The following is a 20,004-nucleotide window of genomic DNA, read 5'->3' as shown; positions in this document are numbered from 1 at the left end:
CGCCCCCGGTCGGGCCCAGCAACCTTCGGTGCCACTGCACCTCCTTCCCTTCCTGGCCCGGCCCCCGGCCCAGACCCAGCCCTCTGCGACTCCTCTGGGCTCCAGGTTGGAGCAAACAAAGCCCTGATTGACTGCCCGGAGAGGCGGGCCTCGCTGAGGGGCCGCCTCCTCCCCTCCACGCACCGCCAGGGATTTGCCGGGAAGGGCGGGGGCTGAGGGGGGGAGACTCCGGGGGTGCCCAGGACCGTGGAGGAGGGGGTTGAGCCCTGGAGCTCAAGAAGATTGTGCTCCCCCTCTGTCCGAAGTCTGGGCAGTCCCCTGCAGGTCGCCCCTTTAAAGCCCAAGGAGGGACTCCCAAAGGGAGGGTGGGGTCTCTCACGGGCCAGCTGTAGTATTGGGGTCTCCAGGGCCACACCCAGTTCCAGGCTGCTCGTGAGGAACCAGAGAGTGGGAGCAAAGCACAGGTGGGGTTTTTCCTGGGGATTCTGGATTGATCGATACTGGGTCTGGAGCCTGCGGAGAGGAAAGGGCAGGGAACAGGATAGTTTGTTCTCTCTCTTTTTGTCCATTTTAACTCTCCCTCTACTGGGCATCTGGACAAGGAGGACAGGATTCGTTACTTTGGAAAGGGAGTTGGGGGCGACTGCGGCGGCTACAGTAGGTAGGCGAGGAAGAGGAAGAGGAGGAAGGGCTGGGGAGAAGAGCAGGGCTGTAGCGGCTGCCTGTTGAGGGAGGAAGAGGTGGGGGGAGAGGAGGAGGAGGAGGGGGAGGAGAGAGAGATGACACGGGGAGAGGAGAAGGAGGGGGGTTGGACGGGGGAGGAGGAGGAGAGGACTCGAGGGACCGTCTGTCGCGGGACAGGCTGGCCAGCTGGGGCGCGGAGCCGGGAGGAGGCAGCGGTAGCAGCAGCATTTGGAGCGGCAGCGGCAGCGGCAGCAGGAACAAGTACCAACCACACAGCGGCTTCTCTGCCGAGCAGCCACAGTCCCCGGCCGCGATGGCGCTGCAAAGCCCGGCCAGCGAGGAAGCCCAGGGACCCTGGCGGGAGGCAGACCAGGAACAGCAGGAGCCGGTGGGTAGACCCGAGCCTGAGCCCGAGCCTGAGCCAGAGCCGGTGCCCCCACCCGAGCCCCAGCCCGAGCCCCAGCCGGAGCCCCAGCCCTTACCGGACCCTGCACCCCTGCCGGAGCTGGAGTTTGAGCCCGAGCCGGTGCACGAGCCCGAGCCCACGCCCACGGTGGAGACCCGCGGCACCGCGCGCGGCTTCCAGCCCCCTGAAGGTGGCTTCGGCTGGATGGTGGTCTTCGCTGCCACCTGGTGCAACGGCTCCATCTTCGGCATCCAGAACTCCTTCGGGATCCTCTACTCCATGCTGCTGCAGGAAGAAAGAGAGAAAAATCGCCAAGTGGAGTTCCAAGCAGGTGAGTGACCCCGCACGCCCCACCTGGCATTCAAGGCGAGAGTGTCCGCTCTCACTGCTGCCAGCCCAGCGTGCGGCACCAACTTTCTCCCCTTCCCCTTCCCCTTCCCCATGGCACTAGCAGAGCGAGAGGTGCCGGGTCTGAGCAGCCTCGGCAGTAGACACTAGGCACAAGACGTCCTGGGGGTGGGACCTGGGGCATTTATTGATCCTAGCAAAGAATGAACATCTTTTTTTTGCCCCAGTACAAATCCAGACGCACCTTTTGGGTTTGTTTAAAGTATTCTGACACTGTGTACGGAAGAAAATATTTCAGACATTTTTTTTTGGGGGGGGGGAAGGCAAAGTAATGAAGAGACGAAATTGTTGGGAGGCTGGGGCGGGGGTGGGGGTGGGGGGGCTTGCGGGACACTGTCCCGCGGATCTCCCCGGCAACCCCTGCTCCTGCGCCCGGCAGGACGGTGCGGAGGTGGGAGGCTAGGTGTGCAGATGTTTTCTGTCAGAAACACTTCAGGAATCTTGGTTACTCTGAGCGAAGAGGCAGACACATGGCAGGCGTGCGTGTGTACGGGAGAGGGAGGAAGGGAAGGAGGGAGTGCGAGTGGGGGTGTGCGCGCGTCTCTTTACCCGCCTTGGTTACGGCCCAGCCGGACCGGCCGTCCTTTGCCACCCTGCGGAAGGGAGCGGATCTCGGTGTCCTCTGAACCGAATCCTAGAGCAGGCAAGGAGTTGGTGTCCGTGGTTTTTAGCGTGAGAAGCGTGAGGCGGCTAGCAGGCCGGGCCCGGTGGCTCACTCCGCGAGCCCCTCAACCTCTCGGGTGCCCCACGCCTCTCCGCTATCCGCAGGGTGCCTCTTAGGGCCTTAAGCCGGAATGCCGGCCCCACCCCTCTGGCTTTCACTTGGAGCTGCCTAGGTTTCTTCCCTAAGACCAGCAAGGCTGAGGGCGCAAACGATAACGATGTCGAGGCCCACGATAGCAGGACCCGAGGCGCGCGCTTTTTGCATTGAACCCCCGCCTGTGGGCTCGGAGAAGTTAGAGGAGCCATCCCGCTCTCCCAGTCAAGCCACGGGCGGCGGAAGCCCTCGGCGTTGTTCTGAAGTCTCGTTGCTGAGCTGAGGGGCTTGGGCTGCCCTCTCCCTCAAGGCTCGCTCCCTCTTGTGGCTCCTCAGGACCACTCCACTTTCCACTCCAAGTTCGTGCTTCTGAATATGCTGCTTTAAGCAATGTTGCCCTGGGGCTAACAGGGGTTACCTCCTCTTGCCTCCCCTAACGGGTACTTCTCCTGGTCTCTAAGAAGGCATGGAGGTTATTTAGTGAATTTACAAGCCTTGAAATCCGGGTGTTCACTTGTGGATTCCCTGAGCCCTTGGAGAGCGGCTCCTACATCTTTCAACTAAGGACTCCTTTTTCTTTCTTTTTAGTTTGCAGCTTCGCTGAGCTGCCTTGGAAGAAAGGATTTGGGGGCTCTTGGTGCCTTCCTTTCACCTGTGTCCCCACAGTTTGCAGACCCCACTTGATAGTTGGAGTGTGCGTCACTGGCTGTCCAGGGCAGTTTCAGGATTGCCCAGGCCACACTGACACCTGAGCGGACCGGTCCCTTCCCTACACCATGTGAAACAATTTCTGTAGGGAGGTCACTGCCACACTCACCCCTGCGACTACCTTTTCCCTGCTTTGATGCAGTTCAGGGGCTCTTGGGAAGGCCGCTAAAATAGGCTCTGGAACTGTTGCCTAGGTTACCTCAGAGGATACCTACTAAGCATTGGCTTGTAGCAAGGCCCACTGTTGACCTTCGGGTCAGTAGCAAAATATGGGTGAAATTTCCTGGGAAATACTGGGGGTGGGATGAAACTACTAGGCCCAGCAGTTATGTGGTGTGAGCAGGCCTAGAGGTGGGGCCTCAGGAGTGTGTAATAAAACTTGGAAAACCCACTATTTTACCAGGAAGAGGTTCACTGCTGGAGAACAAACTTCAAAGTAGGTGATCATAGAGGGCTCAGGGGGAGGGCTGGCTGGGACTTTCCGGTCAAGACCTCACAGTACATCTGGGAAGCGGGGGGTGCCATGGGCACTGCAGAGGTGTGGCTGGTGTATACTCTGGCACAGACTAGGTCCATAGAGGGTCTGGGGTTACTGGTTTAAATTATGGTGCGTATAGGCCAGGAAGGGACAGAAAAGAATTTGGTATGTCCCCAGGGTCTCAGAATACTTTGGCTTGGGTCCTTGCTGTGTTGTGTCTTGAATTCATGAAAGTTATTTTTGATACTGGAGGCTCTTGGGAACACCTCAGTTTTTATTTTGGAAAAGTCGGGAATATCACACCACATTCCTGAGCTCCTAGAAGATCTCATGCTCTGCATTACCTTCCTCGAGCCCCTCAGCTTTTCCAAGCAACCTTTGGAATCACAAGATTCTGAATGTGCCTCTGCCTGCGCAGACATTGTTCACATTTTACTCAAAATTTTCCAGCCACCTGTGCCATAGCACTGGGCCTCAGACGGACAGAAGCTTGTAGAAGCTTGCTAAAATCTTTATCCACCCATATTTACCTAATAGCCATTTTGGGGAACACAACATACACCTTCTCCCCTACACACAGTCAAGGAGGCTGGTACACTGTCCATTTCTATCAATGTCTGACATACCTTCCATCTCTAACAGTCTGTGAATGTAATGGTTAGAGGTGCACCACAACCCAAGTGCTCTTTCACTAAGCCTAGTATCTTCATAGCCCTGCTGTAAAGCTGTGCTGATTGGCTTGAAATGTTTAAGATTGTGCAGATAATTGAAACTATTGTGAGGGAGCCCCAGAGAAGGTTTTTGATGTTTGGGGGCATAACTCCACTAAGAGAGACCTCTGGGCATAAGAAAAAGCCGTCAGGAATAAAAGGGCAGTGGAATTCAGACCATTCTAGAGAATGCAGTGTCTATCCTTTGTGATCTTTGTGCTCTATAGTTCGGTGGTGGCACCAGCAGTATATATTGTCCCCTCTCTTCTCTTGTCTTGAGGGTGAAGCTAATTTCCCTGGGCCATAGCTCTGGATGACTGGCAGGTAGAAGGTTCTTGAGTTGAAGACAATTGACCAAGGTCCAGGTGAGGAAAACATGGAAAAGGTTGGGAGAGAAAGGAGCCCATACTTTTTGCAGAGCTTGTGGGAAATTTGGGAGTTACCCCAACCCAGACTAAGCAGCGGACAGTATAAGGGGCAACCCGGCAATATGATAGAGATTATAGCATGGCTTCTGGGATAGAGGGGAGTCTTTTGGAGGAAAGAGGAGCAAAGGTGGCATTGGTTACAGACCCCAGCTCACTATCGCAACCCTAAGTGAGCTGGAACTATGGTGGGGTTAGAGTTGGGGGCCAGGGGCAAAGAAGAACAATCCAGAGTTGTTAACATTGGCTCTAAGTCTGGGTCCTTTTGAATGTGTTCGAGAGTTAAACCCAGTACTCTGCACTTTCTGCCTAGGCTGCCAGTCAACACTGAGCCAGGAAGTAAGACGGGAGGCAGGTGGGGCAAACAGGGCTTCGGGCTCTCGCTGCCCAGTCAAAGGGACAGTAGTCAGAAAGGGTTATCACTGCTCACTGGATGGTTTAGGCTCATGGATCTTTCTGAGGGAGACAGTGCTTCCTAGCTTGGGGAAAAATGGTACACTCTGCCTTTGGGCAGGATCCCAAGGATGAAGGGACCAGGGGCAGATGAGGCTGTCCTTTCTCCATCTTAGGGTTTTTCACTGCCTGGTTCAGTGGCTCACTGGACTTACCACCAAGTTGCTGACTTGGGGTATCTTTTGAGAAAATTTGCCGATATCTCGCCTTTGACTGAAGGCCTTTGCCTACTGTCCAGAGAAGCTAGATCAGAGGGACTCAGAGCATCCTGTGCAACTTGGGATCACAGGACCACTGGCCAGGCATCTTTCATTTCACTCCTCTGCTTCCTCTCCAGCCAAATTGGCTTCCAATCTGGATCCTTGACTTATAGTGGAAGGAATAAGGAGGAGAGGTTGAGGCATTTGGAAGCCGACCAGGAGATGCTTGTTTGAATTGGAGTATCTTGGTGAGGCTGGATCCCTGACTGCCAGTTGCCCCAAATGCTCATTTTCAGTCTAGTTGTGGACCCTCAGTGGGCTGCAGTAATACCAGATGGGCAGTGACTAGGAGTTATATGATTTACCGTGTCCCTTACTTGCTTTGTGTCTTTGAACAAAGTAACTCAGTTTATCATTTGTGAAATGAGAGGGTTTGACTAGATGAACTTTTTAGCGCTACCATTCTATCCTTTTAGAATTATGAGATTTTCTTTACTATTCACCTGGCTTAAATTTGACTCATACAAATGCAAATTTGTTCATCTGCAAGAGTGAAGGTGAGGACAGGCTGGGAAATCCTGAAAGCAATGCAGAGCCACGGAGATATATCATTTTCCCATGTGTTTTGTATTTAAAGACTATGAGAACAAATAAAATATTAATTAAAAAAATAAAGACTATGTGTATGTGGACCACTGTGGTTGGAAACACCCACTCCCTTTTACCCAATAGGCAGAGGCCACTCTGGATATATAGCTAATTCTCCTGGACTGCCCTGCTCAGCTCAGAGCTGGGCCTCCAAGAGAATTCCCTGGACTTGGCCTGCTGCAGGCTAACAGAGTGGGTCTGTATGTTGTTATTTCCCAGTATTTGAGCCTGTTCCTGGAAAGCATTAAACTACAAGCATTCCCTTAAGCCTCAGTTTGGACCCCTTTCCTGAAACTTAATTTCCCACAGCTCATTCTCATTTCTCAGAAATGCGTGGTGTGTGCGACCTTGGTTTGCTGATACTTGAGGATGGAAGAGTAAACTGAGTCTTAAACGCAGTATAGTGCTCTTCTCCGTCAGGGTACTTCAGACAGGGCGTCTTTGTAGCTGGCTCAGGCTCCTGCCTGGGTCCCACTGTGGTGTGGGGTGGGGAGAGCTGCTGCTTAGGATCCTGAAGGTTCTATTGGGTATCCATGGTCTCTGGCCAACTTCAGCTTCACTCAGGGTTTAGCTTAGATGCGGCCCTGAAGTAACCAGCACAGAGCTTTCTTTCCCTTTCCCTGGCTTTATATTTACTTGTATTTGGAAATATTTCTACAGTGACCTGAAGAGTAAACAAGTAGCTGAACTGTCAACATTCGCAGAAATATGTAAAGGATGCCATCTCCACCATTTCAGCAGACCAGCTTCCCAGGAGGGTGCACTGCTTTTCCCAACAGCAAATTTTTGTTTGTTGCATTTTGAAAAGAAAGAATCATCAATTCTTTTCAGATCGTGTAAAAGAGGAAGTGGCTTGTTTTTCCTTGTTCCCTGGTTCCCCAACCCTGTCTTCAAAGCAATTCTTTTACCTGGGATTGCATGAGAAAACATTCTCTCTGTCTCTCTGTCTCTGTCTCTCACATACACACAGTATTCCTTGAGCCATGGATTATGAATATTCCATCTGAAAGGTGTCTTTTTTCAAGAAAGGCTTCTATAAGGGTTATGGGGGATCATTGCAAAGGACTCTTGTCCTAGATCCCTTTGCAACTCCCCATCAACGGGGCTTGGAAATATTGATTGCAAATTTCTTTATACTTCCGTCTTCCCCATTATCCTGCATCCTTCTCAGTAGTTGGAGGTCAGTAGGAAGGGGATTTAAGTCCTACTAGCCCTCCCCCATTTTAGGGGTGACAGACAACTAAGCCAAAGGGCATTGAATTACCTGCCTTGAAGGCAGGTGCTGTGATTAGTTGTGTCAAATCACTTGGCACCTATTTGTGGATGGGGAAATGTGGCTTTTCTGTGTGGCTTGAGGACGTTCATGCGTTTTCACCCCAGTACTCTCACCCTCCTCTTTCCTCCACTTTGCTCTAGTTTCTGGGATTGGTAGGAGAAAAAGGCATGGAATTTACTGTCCCAACCACATATTTTCTTGGTTCCTCCTGTCCTCATGGTGCATTGTATCACCTTTCGTACATGTGCCACCCCCTTTCGTCCCCATATTACTCTTTTTCTTTTTTTCCTTACTCAGTTAGAGGATCCACTGGGGTTTCAGATTTTGTACAGGTTCAACTGCAACCCAGATCTCAGAGCCGTTCCCTCAGGCCACAGAGGTATCCCTTCCCTTCCAGGTCCCTTTTTTCCCTCTCTCTTACTCTCCACTTTCTGGGTAAAGGGTGACCTTCTCTGGAGCACTCAAGAGAGTGAAAGCCATCACCCCTGGATTTTTGCTAGAAGATAGGTGCTGCCATAAACCCTTTCTGTTATTTCCACACTTCCTCTTTTCATAGCCTCAGACCTCAGCAAGGGAGATAGCAGTGTGTCAGGTCTCAATAGTATTCACCAAATGTCCTGGTCAGTGGCAGCCCTTTCTCTTCAAATCCTCACTATCATTGTCCCCTATCTCCTGGGACAACGGAACCCCCAGAGATCTCAGGTTGGTTTGCAATAGCTTTAGGTAAGGGTTCTGGATAGAACAAAAATCTTCATTCCATATTTAGCCCCTACCTTTTCTCTGGCAAAAATATTGCAGAATTGACGGTAGATGAGTCAGAGAAGAGAGGGGACAGATACTTAAATCCTAACTAGAGTCAAACATGCTTTCAGGGAGGGGAGAGAGAGGAGAAGTGAATGAAGCTCCGGGTTAGTGGCTTCCCTGCTTCCATGAAGGGAAATGTTGCTAAATAAGCAGTCCACACCGTGTCTCTGCCCAACTGATCCTGTGCATCTTCCCGCCCACCCTCTTGCTCAGGCTGGAAGGGTGTGTGCCTGCGCCGTGTGTTCAGACCTGTGTGTACGTGTGTTTAAGTGGGTGTGTGATGTCTGTTTGGGCCAATTAGCACAGTTACTTGGAATATGGTGCCTGTGAGACTGGGGTCACAGGTTCAGTCACTTGTTCAGGTCACTGAGCTTCTCACAAAGAAAAGAACTCTTCTGTTCACTGCCAGTGACCCGCATGTGATGTTGCCACTAATGCCAAGGAAGACTGAGTTGAAGAACGGAGATAACTCCCGGTAAGCTCTCCTGTCATTAGGGGAAAGACCCTGGACACAGTTCCTCAAGGGGCTGCCCTGCCGCATTCCACAGCGCGTGTCCTTTCTCTGACGCCCACTCTTTACTGCTGTCGAGCACCCTAATAATAATAGTAGTAATAATCATAATTGCTAAGATTTATTTTGCATTGAGCAATTTGCTCTGTGCCACACATTCTATTAAACATTTTTGCATGTATCAACTCATTTTAATTCTCAACAATTCTATGAGGTAGGAACCATTATTTCCTCCCCTTTGCTGATAGAGAGACGGAGGCACAGGAGTCAAGTAACTTGCTCATTATGGCATCTAAATGGCAGAGCCAGGACTTGAACCCAGACAGTTTGGGTCTAGAACTCTTGCTTTTAGCTATCACCTAATACATAGTAAAGATGGGGGGCAGTTACCAAGGGGGACTGCTGCAGAGTTTTTCATTCCCATGATCTCAGGGCATCCCGAGGGATGAAAAGGGACAGCCAAGAAAGGGTTTAGTAAACAACAGTCTGATAGGCTTATGGTAAAAGTCATACTAATCCAGCCCCCCCTCTCAGTCTACCCAGAGTCATGACCCCGGGGTCCAAAAAGATCCAGAGAAAATCTCTCTTCTTAGTTGTTTAGTCTTGAACAAGTCACATAACCTTCCAGGGCTTCAGTTATCTCATCTGCGCAATGGGACTGCTGATGTTTACTTTTATAGGACTATGAAGGGTCAAATGAGATGGTGTATGAGAAGGTTTCTGTAAATTGCGAAGGAGGTAGTATTATTAGTATTTTTATTGCTATTATTACTATCCAGTAAATTTTTCTAGCCTCTAGAAATGGAGTTGCTACACCGTTCTCTAAATGTTTCTGAAAGATGAATCAACCTCTCCTCTCCATCTCCCCCCACCCCCATTCTCCCCTGTCTGTATTCTTCTGCAACTTGACCCCTGTGTCCTGTAGCTAAGGACTGGCTGTGTTTTCTTTGTTATTCCGTTCTTTAAGAGCCCAGGGAGGGGAGGAGCCATATCCCAGGCCATATACATTCAAGGAAACAAGGCCTCGTTGAAATATTTACAGCTCTTGGCAGGAGCTTACAAACCTCTCTAAGAGTCAAGAACTGAGTTTTTAAAGTAGGAATTGCTAGATGTGGGGGGGGGGTGTGAATGGTGGGTGAAGTTAGGGTGTCACTTCCTCCCAAGGGTCTCTCATGAAGCCTCTGTTCTGCAGGTAGTGAGGAAGAAGGAAAGGGATATTTAAGGTCAGAAGGTCTGGGCCAGGAGACATTAAGCATAGAAGGGGCCTTGCGCCTTTGTATTCAGTTTTGGAGTGGGCCAGTTTCCTTGTATTCTAAACAGGATAGCTCCAGAGAACAGAGGCCACAGAAGGCCAGAGGCCTGGAGGAGGACTGCAATAGCACTTTCAAGCAAGCAGTTCAATGACTCTTTAGGGAGCCTCCATTAAGAGCATCTAGTGGGCGCACTGCTGCTGCCCTCAGCAGTGCATTTCAGTAGATCCGGCCGTTCTGCTCCCCACTCTGTCTCTGGTGAAGCCTCTCACCCCCCACATCTCTGGTCTGCACCCCAGTTCTTCTATGCATAAGTTAATAAATAAATCTTTAAAAAAAGACCATCTAGTAGGCAAAGCAGGATGGAAAGTTTCACTTTTTTGTTGCAAACAAGAAAAGAAAATTCCCAAGCTCGTCTTTGAGAGTGAAATTCCAAATATACTAGGACTTACCATCTTGATTTTCATTTATCTAAATGTTTGCACTAGAAGGCATTTTAGAGACCATCTAATTCTACACCATCTGGTCCCCATTTTCATTGGTAGAGAACTGAGAGCTAGAAAGATGTGACTTCAGTCAACATTATGGATTGGTAATTGTAGTGGGTGTTGGTTTGGGTGAGTACAAGGGATGGGACAGTGGTACCCTGAGAGTTCTCCAATCAGTAGAATACTGCTCCCTTACTCTCTCCCTGAACTTTCCCAGAGTCAGTTCTTAGGTACTACTTTGTAGAAATAGATAGTATTGTGGTTTTTAAAAAAGGATTTATTTTATTTTTATTTATTTATGCATACAAGAACTGGGGTGTAAGCCAGAGGTGTGGGAGGGGTGTGTGTGAGAAGATTCACCACAGACAGAGTGGGGAGCAGAACAGGCAGACGGACTGAAATACACTGCTGAGGGGAGCAGTGGGTGAGACAGGAGAGGTCTGCTGCACCATGTGGGTTAGCTCCCTGGCTGGGGATCGCTGCAGTGGCTAGTGATAGCTTGATGGCACTGAGCGTTTAAGCCCTGTGCCACCAGGGAGGCCAGATGGTATTGTGTTTTAATAAATGTAATTGTATTTAACATGAGACAAAATTCAGGAGGTATTGCAGGTCAAAGTCTCTCTCCCACTTCTCTCTGTTATCCTGTCTCGCTTGCTAGAGACTTCCATTGTTATTTCCTGTGTCCTTCTAGAGATATTCTGTGTATGTACAAACAAGTGTGTGTGTGTGTGTGTGTGTTTGCGCGCCTTACTTTAAAAACATAAATAGTAGGGCCTCCCCTGGTGTCGCAGGTGGTTGAGTGCCGTGCTGTGAAGCTGTCCATAGCCTCTGCAGCGTATTTTGTCAGTGTGCCTGTTCTGCTCCCTGCTCTATCTCTGGTGAATCCTCTCACCCTCCCGCGCATCTGGCCTGTACCCGAGTTGTTGTATAAATCAATCAATCAATCAATCAATCAATCAATCTAAAAAAAAAACCATTAATAGTAGCCTATAGTTCATATTATCCTCTACCTCGCATTTTATACTTCAAATTATTTGTTGGATATTATTACATATTAAGTCCATAAAATCCTTACTTTTATTTTGTAACTGCACTGTTCCATTTTATGAGGATATATTATGATTTATATAATGAACACCTTGCTGATAGACATTCACACTGTTACCAATCTTTGCATACGGACTTGGTGTCAGATGGCACTAGATTCAATTCCTTGCCTTGTGGTTGGACTTGACCAAGTTTTAAAATTCCTGGAGACTGAGTTTTCTCATATGTAAAATAATAACAATAATAACATCTGTCAGTATTAATGTGGAAATTAAATGAGATGATGCAGATAAAACATCTAGCATATTGCCTGTTCAGTAAATGCTCTCACCCTTCTCACAAGCCGTTCTCATACCCTTCACCCTCAATCCAATCAGTATGTGCTCAGCTCAAGTCCATAGGTGTGTTTCATGTGTTTGGCTGGAACTTAGATGAGCCCGAGAAAGAAAGTGTCCCTTAAGAAGTTTAAATTTCTATTTTTTGATATTGTAATTAATTATTTTCTTTTCTTTCATTATTGTTCATTTTGGTACAATATTTGATTTCTCTCCTCAGATGTAGTCCCTGTAGTTCTCCCACCACCACAGCACCCGTGGCTGATCAGCATAGTCCCCTGTGCTCTTCCCTCCCCTGTTTTGATCCCTCTCTCTCCTGCTCCCCTGCTGGATGCCTCAGACTTATGGTGAGCTCCAAGTTTTGTCTTTTTCCTGACTGTTTGTTCAGTTTCCCTATATTCCACCCATAAGGGAAACCATCTGATGTTTTTCTTTTGCCTTGTGATTAATTTCACTTACTATAATCCCTCTGGCTCCATCCATGTTGCTGCAAATGGCATGAGTTTATGTAAGTTTGAATTTCTCTGAGAAGACATAATATACCAAGCAACTGCAGATCACTGCCAAGTGATAAAAATTGTGTGTGTGTGTGTGTGTGTGTGTAATTGCATTCAAATATGCATTTGTCTGGTGATGTGGAAAAGGAGCGATGACTTTTAGGACCAGAAGAATCAAGGTAGAGCAGGAACTTGAAATAGGATTTAGCTAAGTAGAGAGCTTATGAATTGGGCAGTGGCAGGGTGAGGATTGAGAACTGGACGGTGTCATTGTTGCTCAGAGACTGGCTGTTTACCCTCTGGGAGCCCAGTGAATCACTGTTCTCTATTAGGTCCTGACACAGCAGGTGGGGTGGAGTGGAGCAGGAGGAGGGGCCATACTGAAGAAATTTGGAGAGAAGGGCATGGGGCGGTGGGATGTCTGGGCACTGGGCCACAGAATGAGGTGCTGGCAAATGGCTTGTGGCATACCACGCCCAGCTTCCAGCACCTGCTCGTCCATGTCAGCTGCCCAGGCACTTTTATAAGAGGTCCAGGGGGAAGAATAAAAGGCATGAGAGCAGAAGTGGCAGCAATTCTCAGCCTCTTATCCTGAGTCTCAAATATGGCTCTGGAGACTGGACTGTGAGGCCCAGGAACGGGGAGACTATCAAGTGATAATAATCCCCTGTTTGTGCCGCACTGTAGCATAGATCTTACTTGATGGTTATCTTCCCAACAGAGACAGTTATGAAATAGAATTTTCAGTTGAATCTCATCACGTGTCAACATCTTTGATCAAAACAAATGTTATGTTGTAGGGTCCTGGGGAATGTAGACATTCATATGCCTGTTGTCTAGCTGCAGGAAATAGAGACCAGATTGAGGGCAAGAGAATGACAAGGTTAGAGGCTTAATATTGAGCAGAGCTGACACTAGAATTCAGGTCTCTCCATGTTCCATGATGTAGAAACTCCTTGAAAGCCGGAATAGAGCTTCCCCAAACTTGATAGCAACCTGAAATGTAAGTGCATGGATAAGACTCAGTAGCATATGATGAAAAGCAAGCAGGTGTCAAGAGTTAAGGGTGATGGAAATGAGGATCATGAAAGGAAGGATATGGGCATAGCAAAGGCCTGCTGCCTGGGGTCAAGAAAGAACAGTGGACTGGAAGTCTCTGGAAGTAGAACCTGAGTTCTATCTACTTCTGGCTCTGTTGCTGACAAGTCCCTTCCCTTTTCTGGGCCTCAATTTTTTAATTTATGCAGTGAGAAAGTTGAACCTCCCGGACACTTAGTGGTGTTAGAACCAATAATTTCTGTAAACTTGGGAGGCCTTGAGTACTTCCTGGCAAGAGGTCAGGGGTGATGGGAAGTGGTAAGGTAGTGAGTGTAATAAGGGAACAATTTCTCTGATGGAAGTGTAAAACAGATTCTCCCAGATTTAGAAAAAAAGGTTTTGGAAAGGATAGCAATCACATGGTCTTTATCCCATCTAAAGGGAGAATTCCATGTAAGAGAGGCAAAGGAAGAACATGTGTGTGCAAGTAAGCAAGTGTCTGAATGCGAAGCTGAGATTTGGTGGGACAGATGATGATATACCATGTCAATATGCCTGGAAGTACCTCCTGAATATGCTCTACTTTAAGACAATTTCCCTAAGATCTTGGTTTTATTTTTAAAAAGGGGTTTGGGGGCTTCCCTGGTGGCACAAGGCATTGAGACGCAGCACTGTGGGACTGTCCACAGCCTCTGCAGCACGAGTTCGATCCCCGGCCAGGGAGGTGGCCCACGTGGTGCAGCAGACCTCTCCTGTTTTGCCCGCTGCTCACCTCAGCAGTGTATTTCAGTCAATCCGTCTGTTGTGCTCCCCACTCTGTCTCTGGTGAGCCCTCTCGCCCCTTGAACCTCTGGCCTGTACTCCAGTTCTTGTGTGCATAAATGAATAAATCTTTAAAAAAAGGGGGGGGTTGTGTCTTAATGGTGAAGTGTGTGTAGTACCTTTAAGAGTCCTCTCATAGAGCCCTCTTGAGTGAGCACTGACCCTCTAGCCAAACTGGGTTAAGTCCTGGCTGCACCATTTACTAGCTAGCTACATGTCTTTAGGCAAGGCACTTAACCTCTCTGTGCTGCTAGTTCTTCATTTGTGAGAGAAGAATAACAAGAATGCCTACCACATAGGGCTGTTAAATATATAGCTTCAAATAGTGTCTGGCACATGGTAAGTAAAGTATACGTGTTTGCTGATCTTATCTCCCTAGGAGGTAAGCGGAACTTCAGGTGAGCCCAAGGTTGTTCAGCATCACTCAGTCAGGAATTCTGGCGAGTGAGGATGCCTTGTCAAGATACCATTTGGGTTGCTCTGAAGTTGGTCATGCCCAGGCCCAGATTAAGGCCTTTAGAGGTCCTAGGTACTGTTTTCACTGACTGCTAAACTCATTAAATCTACACTTTTCTCATTTTAGAATGTCCTTGTTTCATTGGTGTCCTAAACTCATCTTTGGTCCACCTGTTGGGTAGTCCCGTACTGGCTACATCAGTCTGTACTCTCCTCCCTAAATTGCACATCTATGTACAACAAACAGTTTTGAACTTGAGGCTCTCCATCCACAATGCATATTTTGCGTACCACCTCCTAAGAGCTTATCCTGCCAAATCCCACGACCTCCTTGCTGGTCGGTATGGCTGGTGCTTCCCATGGTGTTACTTGTAAGGAGGGTTTATTTTCTGAAGCCAGAGGGAGAGGAGGACAGGTGCCTGAAAGTTCCAATAGGGACCCCGTGAGGAAGCTGTAAATATTAGGAAGTTAAAATTCTGGTGACTAGTTTAGAAGACTAAGGCTAGTAATGGTACAGAAAAGGAATAGTAAGGGTCTCCTGCCTCTGGATAATTAAATGACCGAATCCTCCCTCCTCCCCTGAGCCCCTACTCTTCCAAGGACTTCAAATTAGTGATCTCGGAAACCTTGGAGTCACTATTATTATCTCCACTGCTCTCGACAGATTCAAACCATCCAAATAGTAAATAACAGAGCAGTTGTGTGTTCCAAGAGCTGCAGTGATTTTGACCCTCACCTAGATGTTGCCTATGGAAAGTCTAGCCAAAAGCAAGCTTTCCTTAGATCTGATAGCTATTTAGCTGGGGAGTGGGGGACCTGGTGACCAGGGTTAGAAGGACCTCAAATGGGTTCATTTACTGCCTGGCTTTGGAACGGCACCGCTTGTGTTCAGGTCTTGCCAGAAGCAAGCGCTGCTTGCACTCCTCACAGAATGTCTCAAACATGGAAGTTCACGTGGAACCGGTCAGACCAGATGCATCTGGGAGTCTGTGGCTATTAGGAAAAGAAAGACAGACAGCCAGAAGACAGAATAGGGAGGGTCACACATATTGTCTTAGCCGTTAACCCCAGGCATTCTCCTGTGGGCTCTAGGGTGTCACCAGAGAACAACTGCTCAAGGAGGCCATGGCTGTCGGTGTCCCAGGATTGGATGGTGTCTCTAGGCAGGACCACAAACCCGCAGGCCACTCTGCAGGATGTGGCTCCATAGAGAATGGCACTGGCCCCGGGGCCTCTTCCTTTTCATGGAATTTGATTTAGCACTAACAGAAAAGATGATCTTGGAATGGAACATCTTAAAATCTCCCTTCCTCCCAAATCCCCCCAAAGTTCAAGTTCCCTGTACTTCAGTTCCCCCTGTGTACATGGTATAAGATAAGGCCCAGGATCTGACATCAGATTGACCAGCATTAGAATCCTGGCGTTGACATTTACCTAATCTGCAACCTAGGCCATGGTACTTGGTCTCTCTGAGCCTCACTTTTCCTGACTCTCAAAGGGAGGTAGAAGGAGTACTAATCTTTATCTCTCAGTCTTGTGATAAGGTTCAAATGAGATTGGACAGTTTTTTTTTTTAATTTTTTAAGATTTATTTTATTTTATTTTATTTATTTATTATTTATTTATTTATTCATACAAGCACTGGGTACAGTCAGAAGCGCGGGAGGGTGAGAGAATTCACCAGAGCCAGAGCGGGGAGCAGAGCAGGCACAAGGACCGAAGTACACTGCTGAGGGGAGCAGCGGGCGGCAGGAGAGGTCTGCGCGCCATGTGGGACCCTCCTCTGGTGGCCGGGGAGCAGCCGGGATCGAACTGGTGCTGCAGAGGCTGCGGGCAGCTTCGCAACCCAGCGCTCAACTGCTGCGCCACCGGGGAGGCCCAGAGATTGGACAGTTTTTTGAAAGCTTCTTTGAACCTCAATTTTGAATTATCATCATGACTGCTGTGTTCATAAGTTTATCTGTATCTCTGTACATGTGCTTATGCATGTGTAGCTGGGTGGAGGCAGCACCAATGAGGCACATATTAATAAACAACCACTTGTGGGGGCCCTGCCTGGTGGCGCAGGAGTTAAAGACACAGTGCTATCAAACTATCGCCAGCCACTGCAGCACGAGTTTGATTCCCTGCTGGCCAGAGAGCTACTCACATGGTGCAGCAGACCTCTCCTGTCTCCCCGCTGCTCCCCTCAACAGTGTATTTCAGTCAATCTGCTTGTTCTGCTCCCCTCTTTGTCTCTGGTGAATCCTCTCTCCCCCTCCACTTCTGGCCTACACCCCAGTTCTTGTAGGCATAAATAAATCTTCAAAAAAAAAAAAACCCACAACCACTTGTGTGTATAAAACTATACATGTGCTCTGGCCTGAATTCATGACATGACAACTAAAGACACACTCGTAGACACACATGCACACACACTTATCTACATGGATAGCTTCTTTCTCTTTCTCTCACACAGACAAATGTGTGTAGGTATGTATGCATGTCTGTACGTATGGGCATGCGTATGTACCTAAACGTACAGCCCCAAAGTTGTCTGGGTGACCCTACTGTACCCTCCAGCTTTTTGCCAGACTATCCAGTCTTTCAAGGATCTGAGAAAGGCCCTGTTGGAAAATGCCCCCACTTCACACTGATAATGTCCCTTTTGCCCTTGCTGGGGCCTGTTCCCTGCTTCCATCTTGTTTGCAGATTAGCACAGCTGCTGCCAAAATTCAGGCTGCAGTGTGTGGTATCCACATGTCTGGAGAACATAGATCCTTGTCCAGTTGCGCTGTGAATAGCACTAGGACTCTATTCTGTACAATATATTTATAGCCATGTTTGCAAAGAGCTGACAGCATTTTCAGATTTTTTCAAAACACAGTTAATCCAGCCACAAAAATAGTCACTGGCCCACATGCCCTGAAGCTAAAAGAAATTAGGCAGCAAGCCTAATGAAACTTTGTCACAGAGCTTAAATAAGGTTGAAACTCCCTCTCTTTACCCCCCTCCCTTTGCCACTCCTTTTTATTCCAAGGATCTCTGAGACAGAGCCTGGGGTGGGGTGGTGGTGGTAGCATGTAGTATATTTGCTTCAGAGACAGTGTGTGGTCAACAGAACCTAATGTTTTGCGGGAAGGAAGAGAATGGGGAAAGTGGGGGTATAAGCAACAAGAACATAGCTGGGTGAGACTGAAAGGAGGAGGGTTAATACCTAGTTTGAGGCCAAGTAGCAAGGCAAAATGCCCAAGCCTCCCTTTAATCTCTGGGATGTGGGCCTGTAAACTGTTTTGCTTATATGTAAGGTTGGAATCCTTAGTAATAAAACTGAAGAGTTAAACTTGGTTAAAGAGCAAGATGGTTTCCTTGGAAGAGAGCAGACCCAGTCCTGATGTGATAGGCCCATTCCAAGTAGCCCAGCCGTGGTCTAGGGTGAGGAAAGGGTTAGGTGGGGCTATCAAATAATTATTATCCAAGCTGGGATACTTTTGAGGGTGGAAGGGGACCTGTTAATATTATGCTAGGACAACAGGCATAACATAGGATTGTCCCAGTTAGAACAAGATGTATTTTCCTTCAACGTTTAGTGTGCCAGGAATGCGCAGACTGGCAGAAGGACTTCTCACAAGATGACTTGGAAAATGTGTGTGTGTGTGTGTGTGTGTGTGTGTGTGTGTGTGATGGTGTCGGGATTGAGTAGTGGGGAGTAGCTAGGCAGATTCAGCCTTGTGAGTAGATTGTTTTCTCTATGTATGAATTCCTCTTTTTGTTGTCCATAAGAATATAAGGGAACTCCTTTGCAAGTATGTTTACTTCCTGGTCAGCTTCAAGAGAGGAGACACTGTGTGTGTGTGTGTGTGATTATGTGCATGTGTGTCAAAGTTTTGAAAATATGTATGAGTATGAGTGGGAATATGAGTCTATGTAACTGTATAATTCATGGGCATACATGTATATACATGTGTAAATGAGGAAGCGATGAAGATGAATGTGTGTGTGTTTGTGTGCGTGCACACGCAGAATCAGACCTAACCCCCGTTTCATTGAGATACGGACTCCTTAACTTCCAGAGACCAATCACATAGACCACCACTTCATTTTACCTGCAAGAAAACTTTCGACATGTGTCATGAGATCTATATGCTTTTACTATCTGCTTGGCAGTGGCTGAGGGTAAATTAACAACAGTAACAATAAACCTGGTTGGGAGTCAACTGCCAATTCTGTGTTGGAGCACAAGTCCAACTAATTCTTTAAGATTTCTGAAAACAAAGGGAACTTAGCAAGTGTGAGAAGCTATTTGAAAGTGAGCCTAGATTTCAGTAGAAGGGGAAGATTTTACAGGTGGCGTCCCCTTAGGCCTACCTCCCTCAAGGATGCTGCCATATAATGGAAACTTTCTGATGCTTTGAGCATTGTTTACTCTCCCCTCCCCCCTCATACACACCTACACACATACCAGCCGCACACATACACAGCCACACACATACACAACCACACACAACCACACACACACAATCTATAGGTGTGGTTGGCCTTGAAGACCAGCCCTGATACTAAAGATCCACTAGAGGTCTTCACAGGATACAGACCAGACATAAGCTGAAAGTGGCCTCAGACTGGGCAATAAAAGACAGGAAAGCCTCTCCCCCCAAACACTAATCTCTCTGCTTCTGCCCTTGTCACTTTGGGCTCTGGGACAAAGGAGATGCCAGAGAGGCCCCAGGAGTGCTGGGCTGCCCTAAAAGAAGGATGAGCTGCTATCTCCAGAGTTTTGGCCTGTCCGTGTAGCTAGTTAGCAAGTGAAAGTGTGTATTAGTCCAGTGCTAATGGAACCAAGACCCCACACTTGGTTCATTCCTCACCTGAACAAATTCAGCTTTCTCCAGCCTCTGTTAAGGCTCCATCCATTTCCCTGACCAGACACACGAAGGATCAGGCCACAGAATGCGGGATGCTACAGCCCCAACCTGAGAAGACAAGCCTGTTCTCGTGTCCTACTGATGGGCCAGCTCACACTCAGCTGATATTGACTGAGCATTGACGACGTGCCCAGCACCAGGCTAGACTTATTCTACATGTATCAGTTATCTCATTGAACACTCACAATAGCCTATGAGATAAGATTAGTCTCATTAAGATACTCCAAGAGGTAGGGGCCTCCCTGGCGGCACAAGGGGTTAAGCACCTCACTATGAAGCAATCCGAAGCCTCTGCAGCATGCGTTGAATCCCCGGCCAGCCAGAGAGCAACCCACATGGCGAGGCAGACCTCTCCTGTCTTGCCCGCTGCTCCCCTCAGCAGTATATTTCAGTCAGTCTGCCTGTTCTGCTCCCCACTCTGTCTCGGGTGAATCCTCTAACTCCCCCTCCCCTGCATCTTTGGCCTGTGCCCCAGCTCTTGTATGCATAAAGAAATAAATCTTAAAAAAAAAAAGATACTCCAAGAGGTAAAGTGGCTTGCTCAAGGTGACAGGGGATTAGCATTTAGCCACAACTCTGGTTGATTAATGGTACTAAGGCCATTTACATTTTTTTTTTTAATAGAGGCATGTTTTATTTATTTATTTATTTGTTTGTTTGTTTGTTTTTGTTTTTTTGTTTATACATGCACTGGGTACA

At 48.1% G+C, this 20,004-nt stretch overlaps 1 protein-coding gene across 1 annotated transcript in view; it reads left to right on the top strand.

The window, feature by feature from the left end:
• The first annotated feature begins 244 nt into the window (after positions 1-244).
• The window catches only part of SLC16A2 (solute carrier family 16 member 2), a 110,386-nt gene continuing 90,626 nt past the window's right edge, over positions 245-20,004 (top strand). Inside the window, exons 1-2 of the mRNA XM_037512246.2 lie at positions 245-464; positions 862-1,421. Of these exons, the coding sequence (XP_037368143.1) occupies positions 998-1,421 (424 nt within the window). The 5' untranslated portion in view covers positions 245-464; positions 862-997. The remainder of the gene's footprint in view (positions 465-861; positions 1,422-20,004) is intronic.

Source organism: Talpa occidentalis, unplaced genomic scaffold, assembly GCF_014898055.3.
Source record: "Talpa occidentalis isolate TD23 unplaced genomic scaffold, MPIMG_talOcc4v2.1 talOcc4.15, whole genome shotgun sequence".
Taxonomy (NCBI): Eukaryota; Metazoa; Chordata; class Mammalia; order Eulipotyphla; family Talpidae; genus Talpa; species Talpa occidentalis.
This window is presented reverse-complemented; position numbering and strand designations above follow the sequence as displayed.